Source organism: Excalfactoria chinensis, chromosome 8 (genome assembly GCF_039878825.1).
Source record: "Excalfactoria chinensis isolate bCotChi1 chromosome 8, bCotChi1.hap2, whole genome shotgun sequence".
Taxonomy (NCBI): Eukaryota; Metazoa; Chordata; class Aves; order Galliformes; family Phasianidae; genus Excalfactoria; species Excalfactoria chinensis.
Genome location: NC_092832.1, coordinates 18,814,492 through 18,836,224, shown reverse-complemented (window position 1 = coordinate 18,836,224; position 21,733 = coordinate 18,814,492). Strand labels below are relative to the sequence as shown.

Sequence of the window (21,733 nt, the reverse complement as noted above, 5' to 3'; positions counted from 1 at the left end):
CCCACCAGTTTGCACCTGCCAGATGGAACTGAAAGAGCTTCCACAGCCTGGGACACAAAGCTGTGTACTGGCTGGTGGAAAACAACAAGCAGTACCCTGCTCCCTTTGCTCCTTCAAAGCATCCCTCCAAGAGCAAGAAACCTCCGGAGCACCAGTACAGACTCTCCTTAGCCTCATCTTTGTCTCCTATGAAGTGGGATCCACCTGCACGAGAAGAGTGATGGATCCAAGAGGAGAGCATTGGGGAAAAGCTGGAGAACAACGGAAGAGTTCATCTTGCATGGGAGAGAAAGGATGGAAGGTAATGGCCTTAAGTTGCTCTGGGGGAGGTTCAAAGGGCTACCACCCCTGGAGGTTTTCAAGAACCATGGGGATGTGGCACAGAGGGATACGGTCAGTGGGCATGGTGGGGCAGGTTGGGATGGATGATCTTTGAGGTCTTTTCCAACCTTCATGATTCAGTGATCCTGTGATTCTAAGACTGCTATGAAAAGCAACATTACAGAGTCAGTGCTGACTCTTCACTTCACCAAAGGCAAGGCAGGCCTCCCAAATCTTCAAGCAGATAATAAAACAAAGAAACTGATAACAAGTATCTTCAAAAGTTGTGCATCTGCTGTATTTAACGTGTCTGCTTTGCAGCTGCTTACAAGCTACTGATCCAGAATTTAAACTGTGATTTCTTAGAGAAACTGCTCTTTTGTTCTGTTTTGTTAAGTGGTCTGATGAGCAAAAGGTGCACAGCAACCTAAAAAAAAATATAAAATAAAACAACCCACAGATCTACAGAAAATGTAGCAGGCAGCCACTCTTAACATGTGGGAAGTGGGACAAGCTTGGAAATCTCCATTGTTGTGTACCTAACTTTAAGACAGGATTTGCCAGATCTGAGGTATTAGGAAGGAAACTCAGCAACAGTTGAAAGTATTGCCATGCTAAAAAAGAAGTGAATGTACAGAAGTGAAACTCCCAGAACCTCATGTAATCCACTAAAAGTACCTGTTTTAAGCTGGTCTCCCCACTTAAATTTTTTTTACCACCTAACAGCCACAGAGTATTCATTATGCACAAGCTGTTGAGGGCTCTTCCTAAGCCAGATGTCTTGTATGTTTCTGGGCTATACCCCCCAGAAGGCAGAATGCTGCTTCACGCTCTCCAGACACCGGTAACTCTGATCATTACTCAATTCATCAATCACATGTAACAACCCCTTGAGCATTTCCAGATAGGCAGCATGATCTTGTTAGATAAAGCCTGCAGGAACTTCTTCCCTTTCCTCTTACACTTCTCCCCTCTCCTCTGCCTTTATTGAAGCTCTTGTATCTTCAGAGAGCAAGATTTCTTTAGATTAGCCAAAGAGAGGATTATCTCAGAATAAACGGCCCTCCTGGTATCACTTTATTTGAATTACTTGATCTTCTAATTGTTTATCATAAAACAACATTCAAATGTTTTGAAACCTTAACTGAATAAAGACAGTTCTGTCAGTGAAAATATTTACAGGAGACTCACTAATTGCGATGGATTCCAGCTTCCTGAATCTCATTACAGCAAGCTGGGCACTGCTGCAAAAGTGAAACAAATTGGAGACGAAGAAAAGCAAACATTTAGAAATGCAAACAACCGCATAGATTGGCATTAATCATTACAAAAATTTAGACAAAGCCATCACTGTGATTGGCATCTGTCATAATATCTCAGTGATTCCTCAGTGCATCGCTACGGTCTGAATGGAGAAAGAAAACCTTAACAGGCAGCACTGCGTATTTCACAGAGCTCTCCATTTCTAAGTGAATCATATATATATATATATGATATATGTGTGTATATATATATATATATATGATATATATATATATACACACATATAATATATGTATATTATTTTGGTGATGCGCTGGCACAGCTGCCCAGGGAGGTGGTGGGGTCACCATCCCTGGAGGTGTCCAAGGAACACTGAGATGTGACACTGAGGGACATGGTCAGTAGGCACAGTGGGGTGGGTTGGACTGGATCATCTTAGAGGTCTTTTCTAATATTAATGATTCCATGATTCTGGTATCTTAGAGCACTCTAGCAGTGGCACGTCTCCCTGCAGAGCCTGTCACTGTTCCCTCCTCAGAAGGTGCAATGTTCTGAGTGAAAGGTAAACCTTAATACATGAGAACATGAAGCTTCTGCTGTGGGCAAGCATGGGCTGTTCTTTAGGCTTTTTGTAGTTTTGGTCAAGTCAGCTTTGCTCAGTCAGCTTGGTTATTTATGTTTGTATTAATATTTGCATGTTTTTGTGCACTGTGGCAATGTGCTGGCCAAATGCCTTCATTCATCGACACAGTGGGTAGGTGGAGACTGCAGTGATGACGTGTGTCAGGAGGCCGGGGTGGCCATATGTCCATCACAGCTGTTTCCAGACAGCTCTTAGACCTGTGCAACTGCTGACTCACCAAAGGGCAGGGCTGAGCATATCTCCCATGATGAACAGAAGGGAAGTGGAGATTAGCTAAGGGGATAGATAGGGGCTTGACTTAAATCGAGCATGGGGAAGGCAAAGAAAGGGCAATTACTTACATTCGATTATGTTATTTTCCCAATAATAAAAATAAGCGAACAGAAGTTGTTATAAACCAGCAACAAATTAAGTAAACATTCTGCGAGTTAAGAACTTATTGCCAGCAACAAGTAATAATTCAAAAATCTCTGCATTTCAATATCACCAATTTATCTTTTCCCCATTACATTTCCATTATTTATTTCATGTTTTCCATTATCGAGGTCAGCTTACCCTTCTCTTATGTTGGATAACTGAAAGCTTAGGAATGCAGCTATCTGCAAGAGGAGGTCTTGAACTTCATAGTCCAGGAAGGCCTGATCTGCTGTTATGGCTTTAGTTTAGTTTCCTTCTGAGGAAATTAAGTTCTATTATACAAACAACAACAAAACCTGTTAACTCTAGTTCCCTCTCATTTCCTATCTGGACATTGTTTAGCCATCCCTCAGTTATAGCAATTCCTAATAATTCAACACCAATGAACGAAGAATATGCTTCACAGAGAAGAGATGGAGGAGACAGGCATCTCAAACCTTCCCCTGTACACCCAGCAAGGAGCAGACACCAAGCACTATTCCATGCATCACTGACCTAGGAGGAGAGGAGCAGAACAATTCTGTCTTTCTTCTCAGAAAAGGAGCCTACTGTTTTCCTGCTACCATACCTTCCTGACTGAGCCCAGGTGGAGAATTTTGCTGGTTGAGCAGACCTTTTACCAGGACACCACGGTCAAGAAAGGCAAACAGATACTCTACAGATGCATTTACTGAGACAAGTTTCTTTACCTTTGATAGACGAGGAAACCCCTATGTGAAACGAGGAGTTACAGAGCAGAAGTAAACAAGCCTAGCATTTATAAACTGTTTGGTATCCTGTTGTTCCATAAATAGTTGTTATTATCCAGGAGATCAGAACTGTGCAAAGCAGAAATGCCTGGTACGTGTGCTGACTAAAATCTACAACAAGGGTAAAAACAACATAGAAAAGTTAGTGGTTTTCTTATTTTTGTTTTCTTTGCTTAAGCCAGAACCTGTAAGCATACTTTGCTTCCTTCAAATACTGGACATCCTTCCTCCACAGTTCCAAGAGCAGCAGACACAAGTCCAGCAACCACAGACTGCGTGCAAGTCTGCTCAGCAGGGCCTCGGGGCCAACATCTTCCTCTACAAATGCCTCAACTATACAGACAATGTTTAAGAAACAAATCAAAAGCAAAAAAAAGAGTTGGCCCCCACCTGCTCCAAAGGGCTGCCTGTTTGGCCAAAAGATTACATTCAGACTGCCTGAAGCTGGATATCATAGCTTAAAATACCAACCCAGCCATCAAGTTATACATTTACAAACAAACTCTTAAAATCTAAACAAAGCTTGCAGAGTAGATAGCTGTGCTGCTTAATTCACTGCCCGGTGAAGCAGATGGCGCAGCTCTGAACTTCCCTTGAGACCATCCCACAGTTGGCCATCTCTTTCCAAAATGAAGCTCCCACCACAGCAGCTGCTGCCCAAAGCACTCTATTGCAATGCAGAACCCCCAGCACAAAGCCCAGTGGCAGATGCAGGACAGGGAAAGCCCTTGTGTCCCAAGTACCTCTATTTGCTTCTCATTCTCAGATTATTTAATGCAATTCCACCTTGGGAAGTGCTTGCATTCTAACTGCTCACTCATAGGCAAGTCTTCTCTCTCAGTGTAAGCCTTTTCATTCCTAGATACATTAATTTAATTCTCAGCAATCTGTCTATGACACCAGCATCTCTGCCAGCCGTACAGTTCTACTTCTACGCCAAAGTATGCAGTGGTGTAAACATGAACACATAACAGATCAGAAACAAGCCAAAACACGTGGCATATCAATCTAGAAAGGATGAGTCACATACATAAAACCCTGTAAAATGACCACCTTTCAATTGGTTGGCTGGTTTCTACAGCAGAATATATGTATTATCTGAAATACACACAGTTCTGAAGCTTTCAACATCTGTTTAGACTTGGAAGAGTAACAAATTAGCCTGTCAATGATCTCCAGGAAATCACAATGAAACAGATCTCTTAAAGAGAGATAGACAGTTGTTCCGGTTTATGAGTGAAGCACTGGAGAAAGCTAAGGCCCTGACACTCAAAGGAAGCTTCCTCACTTGTAAAACAATGGCTCAAAGTACTTGAAGAGAAAAAAAAAACTACAACAGGTCTCAAAATGATGGCAAATCACAAAAGGAAGAAAATAGCAAACCCTTAGCGGGTTTTATTTCGGCGCACAGTTACCTTAAAATTAAAGTAAAAGGTACCAAGAATATAACAGCCAAAACAACTTACACTGCCTGTGCTGCAGTGAAGTCAGAGCTTCTACAAAATTATCTGAACAACATCCTCCAGTGCCTTTTCGCATTGCTGCAGTCAAAAGAGAATTTTTTATCTTTCTCGTTTTTATCTTCATTTGCCTAATGTAGAGTTGGAGGGCTCCCCAGACTCCCTGTAAATTAGCCTAATAATCTTGCATCAATTAGGTTTGCTTTTCATCCATATTCTCAGCCAGTGTACATTGGCTCGCTGACAGCATTTGGCTCCTGAAACATTTCAATAATAGAACAAAGTGTGACAGCAATAGAGGAGGAGGGAAAGGTAGCAGAGAAAATAAACTGATTTGAAATCTACTCCCAAATAGGAAACTTGCTCATTCTCAACTCCCTGCTGTGGTTTTGATCAATTACCGCTCTGCAACCAAATGCAGGAGACTGAGAGATGCTGCACACTTGTTTACAGCGAGGAGAAAACACCGTCGACACACAGAGCTTCAGAGACACCAGGGAGCTTCCTGAGGCTCTGGGAAGATGATGGGCTATGCCAATAACGATGAACTGGAGAGCTGGAGTTGGAGTTTTAATAAAACAAGAAACACACGGGAAAGCTTTCCCGAGGGGATTCGTAATAGAAAAGCAGTCAAGGCATGCATATATAAAAAACACGGTAATAAAGTGCTCAATCTGCACACTGATATTTTCAGTTCAACTGTACGCTATTCATAGTGTCTACATAAAATTAGAACAAAACTAAAAGCGTTATATGGATCATGGATAAGTGACGAAAGCATTAAAAATGGAATCTACATTGAAAACTGAAATAAGCATTTAAATGGATTCCGACACATTCAGATCCTCAAGCAATCCTTGCCCCAAGATTTTTCCTGAGTGAGATCTCATTGCTATAGAGCAGATGGGCCTCAGCAACAGAGCCCAAACACTCACCCACAATAAAATATGCTTGGTTGGTGGCATACATTAAATTAATAGTTTCTCTTGCTATCATGCATGTTCACAAATACAGCTATTTATTTGTACGTTTGCAAAGCTGTTGCTGTTGTTTTTATTGTTGTTAAAGTTCAGAATTCCAATGTCCCTATATGGCATGAGGCACAACATACACAGAAGTGAGAGCACGTGTACTCAGCACCTTTTGTTCAGAGTCAAATAGGAACACACACCCTAGAATCACAGTATTGTAGAAGCTGGACCTCTAAGATCATCCAGCCCAACCCCATCCTACTCCATCATGCCCACTGACCATGTTCCCTCAGTTCTGGAACTCCTCCAGGGATGGGGATTCCCCCCCCCCTCCTCCTCCTCCTCCTCCCAGGGCAGCTGTGCCAGTGCATCACTGCTCTTTTGGAGAAGAAATTGTTCCTATTATCCAACCTGAAACATAACGCCCACGTGTCTATAACCCAGCTTTCATCTAATAGACTTGATTCAAGAAAAAGGTTACAGAGACAAACTGCTCAGGCACAAAGCTTGCTCATCACATGGATTCTCACACACTAATTACTAATATTAATTTTGAGAGGTTAAGCAGGATTTCATCTTAAGATTCCAGCTCCAAAACCAGACCTCACTTAGAATCTACTGTCAAGATCATTTTGGCTTTTTTAAATCTACTTTTGCATTGGACGCTCCTCCCCACTTCCCCTTGAACCTGATGGCAGCAGCATGCACATCTTCACAGGCTGTCAAACGGCAGCAGGGAGCTGTTGTCACATACATTTGTTCTCAAGTACAAGCTCCTGGCTGGTACATCAGTGCCAGGATCTCAAGTGCTAGCACTGAAGTTCTGTTTGCACAGCTATGTGCTCATCTCTGCAATCACTGTCATTGCCCCCTACAACAAAAACAAATGTGGGGAAGAAACTATCATAGACAGATGAGCTGTTTGACCACGCTCCTTAAACACAGCTTTGGTTGCCACCCAAACCAGTGGTTCACAACAAACTGCACATCAGTTATCAAATGTTGCCACTTAACTGCCAGCTTCCTCCTGGAGCCCATACAGGTGGAACTGACTGAAGCAGTCAGTGCACTGCAAAAGGCAATTCAATTGCCATGGTTACAAAAAGCAACAACAGCTTAGACAGCAATTCTGGCTTGAACATTAAAAGCACATCTTCTAACAGACTGTGCTATCCATGCACTGAAGCACAGTCAGTTGTGACAAAGAATTTTGCTTTAAAAAATGTCATCCTCTTTGTGTTTTCAAACCACGTATAAAACCCAGCACACTAACTATGGAGGTGAAAGAGTGAGAAAAGCAAAACACGGGGGATTAAAGGCGCTATTTCACAAAATTCAAACCTCAATAATGCAACAAACATTTCCTTAGTCCTTGCTGTGCAGACAGGCAGAATAAGCAAGGTGCTGTTCATAGATGATAACTAACTCAGCATATAAATCTATATATAATAGTGTGTATACTATAAAATAAAAGAGCACTCCCCACTGCGCCTGAAGAGATCAAAAACTGTGCAGAAGGCAGCTTCTGCTACAGTCAGGGAGCAGCCTCAAAATGACATAGCAGTTCTCAGTGGCAAACTAATTATCCAGCCTCTTTCTTCAGTAAGCTCTCCAGAACCACGTGAAGCTGCCGTCCTCTGGATTATTGCTCTATTTCAGCAGCTGATCCAAAAGGAAACAGCAGTCACCTTCCTTGGCAGTGGCTGAGCACTGAGCTTGTGCCCCGCCACTTCAACTTCAATACAAGCCCATGCTGCGTCTGGCAGTAATTCATGAAGTACTGGGACAGATAGACTTGAACAAAGTCACAGCATTATAAAGACTGGAAAAGCCCTCTAAGATCACCCAGTCCAACCCCAACCCACCCTACCATGCCCACCAACCACACACCTGTCAGTTCTAAGCAACAGAGTAATATTTTTTTTTTTTTTCCTGAATGGCAACAAAGCAGGAGAGTTGGGAATGGAAAGGTGTTTCTGTGTGCTTAACAGGCACAAGTTCCTAGAATGGGATATGGAAATGAAGAGGGAACTATTTGGGACCAGGAAACCACACTGGCATTCATGTTGATCCCTATCAAGGCCTCTGCTAACAGCCCAATTCCACCTGAAGCCCCAGGCTACACAGAATTCCAGATGTGAGAATGCTTTCACCTGAAGAACAAAAGCTGAACAAACTTTATTTGCATGACAGCAACAGCAAAGACAAATCTGCCAGGCTCTGTTTGCGATGCAGAAGTTCACTCTGGGGCTGTGCCAGCTGCACAGCTTGGGCTGGGTAAGCAGAGAAATGCTCAGGAGTCTGAGACCTGCAGACCCGAAGTCCCTTGAGGGAACACAAGCAGCAGAAAATACAGAAGAACGACTGGAGAGAAAGCCACTGAAATCTCTACGTCTGGAAAATATCTGCATTATGTATTCACCACCAATATGAAAGCTTAAAGCATTTTGAACTTTACGTACAAAGAAACAATTCAGCATGAAAATATAAACCCAGCAGAGTTTATGAGGGAGCTGCTTTTCCTCAGAGCGGGCTGCTGTATTTAAAAAGAACCCGAAGATGAAAAATGCAAAGAATATGCCAGTTGCTAATCCATAGAAAGTCTGCAACAAAAATAACCAAACAAATGAAATGGAATCTTTTTCCTTTACTGAACTGACTTAAACAAGTTTCTATTAATGTATATTATTTCCTAGTACCAAGTCACCCAAAAGAGATGTTTACTCTCATGTCCTTAGTGCTATATAGTCTTACATATCTGAATCACAAACGTTGAAGCCACTATTCTGGTCACAGCAGCTACTGAGCTGCTGTATATCAATCTTGCCAGCCCTCCATTACTATGAAATCCTTTCAGATACTCCTCCTTTCTTTAAATATTTCTTCCCCATATTCTCGAACCAAGCACAGATTCACAAGGCTGAAAGGCCGCATTCCCCGTGTTTACTGCCTCCTTGAATTTCTAGTGCTCATTGCCAGCTTATAAGAGTTTGTGGTTGGAAAATTGTCAGCAGCTGAACTGTCCCAGGCTGGCATGTCAACCACAAACCAAGGGCAGAGGTCTCCTTTCTCATTCGATAAAGAATAGGGCATAGAAAAAGAATGAACTGCACACAGGCAGCATCGTTTCCACAGTAAGGCCCAGACACGCAGGAGACTGCAGTGTTAACACAAACACAAGCGAGTGCCTTCTACAAAAAGGTCAAAGCACCAGCTCCAGACTTGCAGGCGACCTCAGACCTATTAAAAATAGTCTAATACACTGAATAAAGACCCAGTGATGCCATTTTACCAAAGACGCTTGCCATTTTCTTTGTTTCGTTCAGTAACCAATATCTTACTTCAGGCATTTTGAGTCACTATCTACTGTTGGCCCATTTCTAAGAGGCAGAATCAGATTGTCTGGTGAAATGAAGAGTTATCTAACTGCATTCCTGCAGCAGAACTGCTCCGGGTGCAGTGAGCAGATGAAACCCAGCTGAGATGCAATACTGAGAGGATGCACCCAACTCTCTTGGTGGAGAATGGCTGTCACGACTCACACTGCAGCACATTTCTACAAAGCTATACCAGTCTGCCTTTATGTCAAACTAGCTTTTAAAAAATTACAGCAAAAACACAATAAGTACAAAGAAGAACAACAACAAAAAAAGCCGGTATGGGCATGATGAATTATAAGACCTAATACCCATCTAGCTCTATCATCATTGTCCTCTGTCCATTACTTTGGCATAAAGTCTAAAAAACAGGGAATATCATGGAATGCCTGGGTTGGAAGGGACCTAAAAAAAAAAATCACCCAGTTCTGACCCCACCGCCATGGGCAGAGTTGCATGTATAAAGCTGTCCTCAAAATGTGTTTAGGTGCCAGCCTCCTGTAACAAGAGATTTCCTTGCCGTAGACTGTTGACTGTCGTGGTCAACAGAACTTGATTTCAATTAATATCTTGTAATGAAAATCTTGTAATGAAAACAGCAATCACCCAACGGCCTCCACAGAGTTCACTACTCTACACACAGTTACCAACACCATCTGCCCTCCAATTACATCAGTCTGCAAAGATGAAATATTTTTTAAGTGTGGAAATAGCTGTGTTTGCTTATTCTATGTTACCATCATATATACCTGATTCTCCAACCTCTGTTTCAAAACTAGTTGAAGAGAATTAGATCCACCACTGAAGATGGAGTTGCAAGGTGGGAAATGCAGTGGGATAACACATTCTTGGTCTTTCTGCATTACTATTCTGATATCTCCAGTATCTGAACCACCACAGTAATTCTGTTATCTTCCTCCTGATTTGCAAGGCATAACTGAGTCCATCATTAGACATACTCTCCCAGATATTTGCAACTTCTCAATAAACACTGCATCCCATCCAGCAGGACTGAACCTGGTCTGATATTTTGTTGTCCCATCACTTGGTGCAGTAAAATCCCTGTGACATTCTTCCTTCCCTCAGCTCTTGGTCTTGCTACCTGGAAAAATGCGTCAGCGTTTTACTACTCATCCACTGTTCCAAATATTTTATGAGCACTTGGACCAGCACAGACCCCAGCACACATTCTCCAGAGGACAGCAGGAGAAACGTTGCTGTATTGTCCAACCTTCTCCTTTTTTTCTTTCCCCCATACAGTTTTCAGCCTTTACTAAGTCACTACCTAATCACTGCAGGATTAAGCCAGTTTCATTTCCCAACAGTCCTTGAGTCTTTAAGCATTTTATTTTTGTTCAAAGACATGTTTTGTTCAAAGACATGTTGTACTGGTTAAATCACCTTCACCAAATGCTCATCCAGCCATCCAAACAACATGAGCAGATTTACAAGGCCAGACTTCCTGCCACAGAAGACAACTTGACTCCTCTCTCCTATCGCCTTTATTCTTGTGAACACTAATCATTTTTTTCTTCTTTTTTCTTTTTATACAGTTTCTACCAAGGTGCCTAATATAGAAACCAGGCTGTCTAAGAGTTTCCAGTTTCCCAAATGCTCCACGGGCCCCTCTTTGAAAGCCTGACACGTTTACTGCTTTTCATTCTTCCATTCTAAGGCCAATTTAAGCAACAATTGTACACAACCATGTGTAACTCGGCAACTTCATCGCTGAGTCCTTCACAAAGTAAGAACTTTTCCTAGCAATTCATTGTGCCAGTTTGCTCCAAAACGTCAACCTTCTGTCAGCTTCCCCTAGCTTATCCCCCATAAAGGCAGCCTCCACATGGGAACTACTCTGCAATGAATAGTAATGCAAATAACTTCCCTGCTATGGCTTTACCTTCCGTTAGCTCACATGTAATACTAGGATCACCTATCAGCCCATCAGGATCTCTGGCACACTTTCTGCTTTTGACAGACAGAAAGCTTTATTATTTTTCATGCCTTTATAAAGTTGTTCCTCAACATTTTCTGGCCTCTTCCATTATGGTTTATATTTAATGTTGCCAAAGTTAATGCTTTTTCCTATTCTATTCATTTGGATAAGACTCCTGCTTAAGAAAGATGACTTATTTCTAAGGAGCCTTGTTTATGTTACTGTTTCCTCTCCCAAATCAGACTTTCACCACTGAAACTGGATACAGTACTCCAGAAGACTTGAGTTGTGTTCTTTGCTTTCTTCTTTTCCTTTCTTTGTAAAGATTGTAATGAAATTGACACACAAACAACTTCTCAAATTATGCATGTACACAAGACCCCGAAACAGCATTTTAGCTACGATATTTTGCTTAGACTACAGGAAACCTTTTTAGTCTGTTTCCAAGACAGTCTTTCTATCTTAAAGGTATAATCTGTATTTGTTCCATCCAGATGTCCTATTTCATACTTGGACATCTTAACATACATTTTGCTGGACTGTAGCCATCTAAATCAGGCAATCCAGACTGTTCTATAGAACTACCCAATCATTTATTGAGTACACTCCAATAAATGTATCATCTGCATGCTTAACCTAGGATTTTTTCCAGCTAGGATTATTGATGAAGACAGTAAGTGCTGCTACAACAAAAAACCAATTGACAGAAGACCCTGTGAAAATAACTTAATCCAGCCTTTCTTTACCAGCAACTGCATTTTGAGATTTCTTGGTGCATTGCTCTTTAATCCATCTTGTGCATGTTCATGCTTAGCGAAGTCAGAAGTCGCATTTTTACCATGAAAAAAAGCACTTATCAAGAAGAGTTACATCCTCCGAAAAATATTTATTCTATCTTAACTATTTCCATCATATTTTGCCTATTTACATTTTAAATTGCACAAAAAAGTCAGGAGCCTTTAGAATGGGAAAACATTTATTCATTTTAGGCATGCTTGAAAACAGCCAAACCAGCTTTATCCAAATAAAACAAACAAAAAAAACCCCCTGTGTTTTAAGGCAGGGACCAAGCCTCACGTCAACCTCAGAGATCATGTTCTACTAATGTTGTAAGAAACTGCAAACAGAAGCTAAAACAAAAAAATCATGCAGCTCCAATTCATAGAACTGGTGACCATGACAATTAAGAATTCTAAACACATTAAATTATTATATTTGTCTTGGTAATGTTAAATTTGCATAGTTCTTTAAATATGAGAGAAGTTCCAGAAGACAATTATATGCAGAACTACTGGTCAGCCACGCTTACATCCATCCTAGGTCAAATAATGATATACCTGACATTGAATTCCACTAATAAAGAAGTAAACAACATCCAGGAAAAAACTGTTGACCTTAGTGAGGTTTTGGGGTCATATTAGAGAAGCAACCAAACATGGAATCCCAAGCAAGACGCCATCTTTAGAACCACAAATCTCACTTTTCAATGTCTGAACAAGAAATCAAGCAGCTAGTAAGGTCGGAGATGAGCTACTCCCTGTTTACATGGCACTAGTTCAATGCAGTAAGCTACTGGGGGCAAGCAGCTGAACACTAGTCTGTAAGTATCCACTGGAGGAGAAAAAATATGTTGGATTTTAGCAAGAAAATAGCTTCTTCTTGAATCAAATGTCTTATATAAATTGAAAATGAAGATGAATGTATTTGCAGAAATGAGTTTATATCTGGCAAATAATTATCAGTTTCTCCATAAGCTGAAATCTTTAAATCAAGATAACTAGCCCACGAACCTAGATGAATTTACTGTGGAAAGTATGGAAATTACTTACTTTGGGAAGATGACAGTCATGAGTGCTGATGCATAACCAGGCTTGCACACTCCCTCAGAGAAATTTGCATACTTTGATGCCAATTCTGGAGGCCTGTAAAAATAAATAAATAAATAAATAAAATAATAATATAAAAATGAGAGAGTCAAGACTCCCCTGCTATGAACTGGCTTTTGCAGTCATCCAAGTCATTTTTCTTTCCTTACAGATTTTCCAAATATCAGCTATGAGAAATAGCAGCCAACACAGAAGAGCATTCATTTCCTGCAATACAGCACCAAGGGAGAACAAACAATGGATAGGGTTAAAGATATTTGAGATACCACTCAACTACCAATTCTGCTGAAAGGTTTTTATACCTAGGAAGGGAAAGCTCATGGAAGAAGAATATTACAACATAATTTTAGGCTCCAGCATTTCAGAAGGAACAAAGCATAACCAGCAGTTTGCTTTGGCTATTTTTCTGCAGTATGATCAAAGTTAAAATTACAGAAAAGTATTACTTGCAAGACACTTTTCAAACACTCAAAACAAATTGCCAAGGAGTTCTAAAAGGCTGTCATCAAGGGATGCATTCAGCATTCAGGACAGACAACATTGCTGTTGTTCTGTTGAGATGTACCTAATAATTCAAGCTTAGCTAGCAATTTCAGGGCCAAACACAAATATATATATACTTCTCCATTTAGCTTTTGTACAGAAACAAGGCCTGTTCAGCATTTAGCAACCCGAAGAAATATATTTAAGATATTACTATAGACCTAATGAGTGACCAGGGGAAAAAAATAATTTGTATGTTCAGATATTGTGAAATAGATCCACAAAAATAATTTTGAACAGCCCATTATTCATGCAACAGTGCTTTTTTTTTTTTTTTTTTTGGTAGGCATCACCAACATCTGTTGGGTAGCCAACTACTGCTGGAGATAATGGGCATGGATTCAAAGCATCTTGAGTAAACAACACCAAACTGCACATGGTCCTGGAAGGACAGTGAGCAGTAATACACACAGAACCCTGGCTGGCCAGATTTTGTATTTGAATGTCAATAACTCCAAGCTGAACTCGCAGTAACTCCCCTTCTTGTACTGGTACTGAGATCACTTCCCAAGAGATCATGGCCAGTTCCAAGCAGACAATCAAGGTACAGAGAGTTCATTTACAGTCAGGCACATAAAATACAAAGCCTCCCAAATCTATAAAGGATAGACTATTTCTGATGAATGAAACTAAGTATACAACAGCTGGAAAAGGATATAAGCTAGAGAAAATAAAAAGTTACTGTATTTCATTTGTTAAAACCTTTGTAGAGGAAAAGTACGGGAAGAAACTTACAATAACATAGACTCAACTCTAATTCTATCACAGATTTTGGACTTGACTAGTTATAATGTCATTTATTTACAGCCAAGATTATACTTCTCGCTCTCTCTATATATATACATATAGATAGATAGACAGACATACAGATATTGCCTAGAAAACCAACCAACTTGTTCATCTTCCACAGGTGACACTGCAATACACATCTCTAAATGAGAAAGTACCTAAGAAGGGAGCATCTGGAAAGCTGGATCCTAAAGACATGCAGTGAACTATCTGCTCAGACTCCAGTCGGGATCTCTTTATAAATAGACATAAGAAGGAAAGGTGTTGTTGACAAAACAGAACCTTTTAATAGTGCTGAAATACATCCCCTTCTGGTTGATCCAAAGGGACAGCACGGGGTACAGATCACAGCTTGCTGCAGCACGCTAGCATTTCAGAGATGAAGAAATGGGGGAAATTTTAATCTTTTATTAAGCAAACTTAAGTGTTGCTGGATTTTTCTGGCTTAAGGAAAATACAAAAACCCTTAATACCAAAATCTTCAAAAACAAGCTCAAAGCAACTGGAATTTATCCACAGCCACCACGACAGTGAGTCATTGCTGGCAAACTTGTATAACTATTTCAACAGCAGGCCTTTCTCAAACAACCTCAGTGATCACACAGAATACCTTATGCCACAAGCATAGGCATTTTTTCTCTTTTCTGATTTAATGGTGCTTTCATTATCAAATTAAGATGTCACTCAGATGCCCATCATGGTGTTTCTGTAGAACGGTAGGCTGAAAGCCCTGCACACACAATCAGCACAGCGCAGCATACTGATGGTGGAGCTGTCTATCACAGAGCCCACAAAATGCTCAGAGCCGGAGGGCAAAGCTGCTCACATTGCTTGGACGCAGTGAGGTCCATAACCCAGGCAGCCAGAGGCAGAACACTTCTCGGCTGCCCATTGTAGCTCCCACCTTATACATTCATGTCCTTTCTGCTAGCCACATGTTAAGCCAGAAGGGTACAGAAAATGATAAACAGGCACTCTGTTTTAAATAATCTCCAGCTTACGCATTGAGGCCATGCAGTCATTGCTAGTATGCTCATAATAACGAACCTATATTAGTGTACAACCCAAAGCCAAGTGTTTGGAATTAGGCTGCATAGAGCCTTGATGCCTACCGTTCTGCTACTTCATGACGCTATCCGAACTAATATCTTAAGTTGCACCAGGGGAGGTTCAAGTTAGATACATTAGGAAAGATTTCTTCTCTGAAAGAGCCATTTTGCATTGGCACAGGCTGCCCAGGTTGGTGGAGTCACCATCCCTGGAGGTGCTCAAGAACTGTGGTAACATGGCACTGAGGGACCTGGCTTAGAGCAGTCACAGGAAAGTCACACTGCCTGTTGGCAAGTACCCAGTTCTGTAACAAAAATAGGATGCAGAACTAAAACACGTGAATCAGCATCTCCTACATTTGATGATGATGATGTACTCACTACACTGCTGCATACACTGCTACTTTTGTGATTATGTTTCTTATTTCTAAATCAAAACATGGTGCATGGCATTACAGGAGCTTATGCTTGATTCTATATTTATAATCCTGCTTGCTGCTTACAGCAGAGGAGCCAAGAACCATGTACCAAACCAAACAATATTCCTTCCTTAGTGCTTTACCAATAAGCGGCTCCAACACACTAGCTCTGTTACTGTGTCTGGAAGCAAAGGAGATCCCAACGCCACATAAGCAGTTGGGGTAAGTGAGCTATGGCTACTATGACCTCTGTTGAAGAAAGGTAGAAATCCTCTCTACACCTTCCAAGTCCAAGCACTCCCATTCCAACTCCTGATGCTCCTTATTACAGTAAGAGCATCAGGTGATTAAAGGCAGTTGAAGAGTTGGTGGATATGGCAGAAAGCAAGCCATCAAACAGCACTACAGACCCTCACATTTTCCTCAGGCTTTGTGCAGGGAAAAAAGCCCAGCAAGATACTACATTTCTCAAGAATGAATGAAGGAAACAAGCCATAGTCAGTAACTGTAAACATCTGCATTTTTTAAACAAGTGCCTGCATGAGGGTGATGTTAAAGGAAAGTTGTTGGCTTCTTTCCAGTAAAAGGAAACTAGGCTTTTTTCCCCCCACAACCTTTCTGCTATGAGACAAGCACACATCCTGAATTCCTCCTTAAAATTTTCTGTGCTTCTCTACGCTGTTACGCGGCCATCAATCTTAACAAAATTTCACAATTTGGATAAGTTAAAAATCCAGCTGCTTTCAGAGGATTAGAAAAAGGAACGAGACTTTTCCTTCTGCTCTTGAATTTGGCAGATGTGTGTCATCTTTTAATCTCAAATATGAAAGTGTCACCACGGTTAATTCCTTCATCATGGCCTGATCAGAGACAGCATGTCATCTTCATTGGGCTGGAATCTACGTTCATTTAAAAAAAGAAATGAGTAATAAAAATTGTGTTTGAACTACTAAAAAAAGAAAAGTCTGCAAAACTAAGCTCACATAATTGAATATTACAAAATCCAGTTTAAGAGATACACTTTGCCTCATCTTCCACATGGGCTTTAAATTGTCAATAGTGAAAAGTGAAAAACCTCATCTGCTTGAGATCAACTTTCCTGTTTAACTCTTGCACACAAGATATATGTCCTGGTATATATATATGAAACATGGAAAAGGAGTTCTTTAGCAACATGCTAACTTGAGGTTTCTCTCTCCTTGGTCCAAAATACCTTGAGTCTTATATCATTAAAACAGATTCACAAAGTGAATAGTTGATAAAGAATTGGCATAAAAAGGACAGATCACATCAAAAAGGCAAATCGAAGCAGCTCATGCTAAGAATCCCATGTCCACACAACCCAAAGTTCAGAGCATTTTACCTCAAATAGGATTTCCAGACAGGCTCCCTGGGCCAGCTGCAGCCATCACAGACAGGGCACAATGTAGGCCAGAAGCATCCCCGTGGACCCTTAGGTCCCAGTTAAATATTGGTGTATTTCATAGGCACTTGGAATAAAGCTTTCAGTTTACTTCCTTCTAGATGTGTTCAGGGCTACATATCAGGACCAGCTTATGAAATCAACTAGTACACAGTACAGTATGGGATTTGTTCCAAAATTACAGGGCTGCTCCAAACCAAGTCATTAATGAAGATGCAGCCTAAGTGTGCCATCAGCTCTCCCATCACAGATTGCCAGCTGTTATGGCAAGCATAACAGTCCAAGTAAAGGCAAGGGAGGGCACCCTCAGCTGGGCTGGGGATGCAGCTTCCTTTACATTCCTTCAGCTAATATTGTTGAGTCACAGAGGGAGAGAGGTCATTAGCAATAACAAGCAGGTTTAACATACATAGCAGTTAATTCCCCTGCACCAGTAACATCTGGGGACTGAAAAGCATGTTTGCACATCAGAGTTCAATAAACAGAACCATGATCATCATGTCATTTTGACAAGTGGCATCTCCTCGGGCTCAAGGCATTTAAGGAAGGAAGGGGAGTTGATAGACCTTCCTATTGCTCCCTATTTAACAGGAGGGCAGCACGGTATAGGAAAAAAGCAGAAGTTTGAGGAACTCTGATTATATCTCTGTTAAGAGTTTCCAAACTTTGGTTCAAAAGGATTACATGGACGGATCATGTGACACTTGCTGTTTTTCTAGACCAGCTGAGGAAAAACTAAACAAACAAAAGGAAGGAATGAGGAGGTAGAAAGAAGAGGAAAAGCAGAATGCTTACACTGAAAGAGACAGGAAATGCATCTATCACTACAGCCAGCTAAACAGATGTAAATATTTTCAAATGTTACTTCAGTATGTAAGCAAATTCTTCAAGGATATTGTATGACTGAATAGGAGGAGAGATGGTTCAAATCCCTCTTTCTAAAAAAGATATGATGCACACTAAAAGAAATGTCCTGTTCTGCTTCTCCACCAAGAACTGGGGCTTCTTGTGAAATTAATTTCTTAACAGCACAGAAAACCAACAAGTACGCTTATTTATTTATTTGGGCTATTCAAGAACACCAGCTGAAGAAGATTAGGTTACATTAAACTGTCTCAGGAAAACAACATTTTAAAGGCGTTCCACCAAAACCCACAGCACTTCTACTTTGCCCTGGATGAAGGCAAGACAGAACATCAGCGTTATCTTTGGGAAATACCCACTAGACAGAGGGACGCTGGAAGGAAAATACCACTAACATAAGCAGCAACGTCACCCACCCTTTGTGAAATGCCATCTTTGCATAAACACAAGAGTTTTCCATTCATAAAACAGGCACGAGGATCCTAATTCCTTACTGAATTCCATTCCATACCTTTGACATAAAAAGACAACCCCATCCTGGAATTAGATCACTAGGCAGAAGGAGGAGTCTCAGATGAGATCTCTGTAACATACTGTAGGGTAGCTGCCCTAGCAGGGGGCTGGACTCAGTGATCTCTTGAGGTCCCTTCCAACCCCTGCAATTCTGTGCGTCTCAACAGTGCTAAATACATATGAACACCTTAAGAAATAAAGCAACAAGTCATTTATTTTTCAGGCAGTCTGGATCGTGGCCTCATCTCCTACAGACACAGAATCCAGTAGCCTGCCTGAGGCTTCTGGATAAATAACCTTTTATCAGCTCCAAAAATACCCAATATGTTAGGATTCATGCAGACAAGAGTCAGAAACAGCCAGGCTAAAAAGGAGTTTTTCAACCATCAAACAGGCAGTTCATAAAACCGGAGTCAAAGGACGCAGGTAAAGATCCAAGGGAAGTCCATGGCACGTTTTACATTTGACTTTATGCAGCCTGCTCCTCGACAAATTGAGTAATAAACATTGATTTCCTGATCTCCTTTTTTTTTTGTTTGTTTTGTTGTGTTTTTTTAAAAAATAAATAAATATATTCTCTCTCTTTTTTTAAAGAATTTCTGCTTCTGCTCCAGCTTACCTTTAAGACCAGCTGCAGAGAGGAAAAAGCAAATCTATTCAAATGGACTCAGCAAGCAAAGAAGTTCCTACTCAAAACGCTCCCTGAAATAGCTGTTTAAAGAGCAGGGTCTCAATTTCCTCTAAACTCAGGAACAGTAACACTCCCTATTGTCAGAACATGCAATTGGTAAAACTTCAGCAAGTTAAATGCTGCAGTCCTCCACTTAAATACCTCCAAACACTCATAGTTTGCACAATAGCCATAAAAGATGAGCTAATTAAAGCTCCAATGGAAAATAATAAAGCTCACCATTTTTGCCCAGCTGAAAGAATTCAAGAAGATAAATTCAAATGTCATAATTTTATTGGTATAACTCTGTCTTCATCACCACTACTCATCTGTTATATCTACAAGCAGGCAATGCTTTCCTTGGACTGGGAACAGTGTTTTCATATTTGCAGTGTAACGAATCCAGCAGTGCAGGTCTAGGAAAGACCAAGAAGTGCTATGGGGATGAAAACTAATAACTCAATCCAATTAGAATACAGTAATTAATCCACTGCTCTTAGGAGTCAGTACCTCTGAAAACAAAGATAGCTTTCCAAAGCCTAGAGCTTGAAAAAAAATAAGAAGATTAAAACTTCCCGAAGCATCACAGCTGAAATCACAGTTAAGTCTGTGGATACTACAGGTTAGTAGATTTGATTGTTAAAACTCAGCAGGTTAGCAGTTTTAACCACCAAATGAGGAAATCAGTTAAACTAAGGTTTTAATCACCAAATTTTACTTCCAAAAAATTTCATAGAATAGAATCACAGAACCAGTAAGGTTGGAAAAGACCTCGAAGATCCTAGAATCATAGAATCACCAAGGTTGTAAAAGGCCCCTAAGATCACCCAGTCCAACCCCAACCTGCTCCACCATGCTCACTGACCACGTCCCTCAGTGTCACATGCCCACAGACTGCTCTTCCATTCATTTCATCTCATTACACAACCAACCTTGGGAGCAGTTGATTTCAGAGTAACTCACAGTGCTTAGCGGCCCTCATATTTCAGATGCAGCTGGTAGAAACCAAGCCCTAGAGGAATAAATCCCACTTGGAAGAATCTCTCAGCTACACAGTAGTGAATCTAGATTTGTTTTTTTTAAGAGGGCAACAAAGATTGCTCCCTAAACCTTTATTTGAATGACCTGGAATAAAGAACTAATTCCTCTTAAAGAATCAGAATACATACTTTCATTTTTTCTTTTTCTTTCCTAGTCTGGATTGAAATGGAGAGGGGAAAAAAGCTCATCAGTGAATGATTACTTTAGATGGCATGAAGAGACGACTTCGCAATCGGGGAACGAGGTTTAGCCATAGCTTTACAAAATGCTATATATAACCATGGGGCCCTCAATTTTTTTGCACTCTTCTTTCTGAAGTGATTTTGAGAAAAGCTGTCTTCACTCGTCTGTATCAAAGACATGCCACGGACTCAAACATGCACCAAGTAATTTAAGTACCACGCTGACATCTTCAGAAGAGGAAAGCTACAAAGTGCAACAAGCAAGAAATCACCATGCATTTATTCTACCAATCCATCCCCTGCCTTGATGATCTGCTACATATTCTTAGCATTTAATTTTTAGCACATACACACCAGCACAGCTCTGACATATCTGGTCAAGTTGCAGCAAAGCAGGAGACAAATTCAGAGGCAGGTCGAGCAAAGCTGTCTCTTCCCATTCACCCCATTCATAAAGCCTCCTCACCGCCAGACACAACAATACAAATGATGAGCTGACAACTAAAGTGTGTCTAGATACCACAGCAAGAGTGCTTTTCAGAGCGACGTGCTTCAGAGGCAGGCTTGATAAACATTAGAGTGTTCCCTTGACAGAATACACACAATTTCCAGTCAGCCATTCAGGGAGGGCAGATGAGGATTCCCCAAAATATTTCTCAAGGCAAACAGAAGGAAGCAGATTTCTTTGGAAGCAGAGCAGTGCCTACACCAAATCCGGCAGATGCAGAAGATAAGATACTTGGTAAATCCACACCTTAGGGATTTCTAGCAGAGGCAACTTTTGCATCAGTTTAATGAGAAGCCTGTGACTCCTTTGATCTGGGATAGGCAGCAACCTCTTTCCACATTGCTCCATTATACACCCAATCATCAACAACATGGTGATGAAAGCTGATGTTGCACTGCAGACTCATACCAAAACCCATGGTTCTATGGAGAATTTACTCCTTGCAGTAGGATGTATAACTAATCAGAATTTGAATGGGACATTCCCTTAACAATCTTAGCATAGAATGTTTAACTTTTTTAACTTTCTGAATTTTGAGAACGATCTATGCATAGACAGCCCAATCCATTCAAGTCACGTGCATTTATTCAACTTCCAGAACACATTCCAAGAGTAAGAATGCCTTAGTAGGAAGATATTCTGCAGCCAGGGCAGACGTTAGCCAAAAGTAATTGGTTGAACTGGTCTGCTCTCTGAGAAGATATCTGGA

The 21,733-nt window shown here is 40.8% G+C and overlaps 1 protein-coding gene across 5 annotated transcripts in view; it reads right to left on the bottom strand.

Annotated features, from left to right (window-relative positions):
* ST3GAL3 (ST3 beta-galactoside alpha-2,3-sialyltransferase 3) overlaps positions 1–21,733 on the bottom strand; it is a 142,952-nt gene that overhangs the window by 78,096 nt on the left and 43,123 nt on the right. For all 5 annotated transcript variants that reach the window (XM_072343053.1, XM_072343054.1, XM_072343055.1 and 2 more), the window contains one exon: positions 12,967–13,059. In XM_072343053.1, the coding sequence (XP_072199154.1) occupies positions 12,967–13,059 (93 nt within the window). The remainder of the gene's footprint in view (positions 1–12,966; positions 13,060–21,733) is intronic.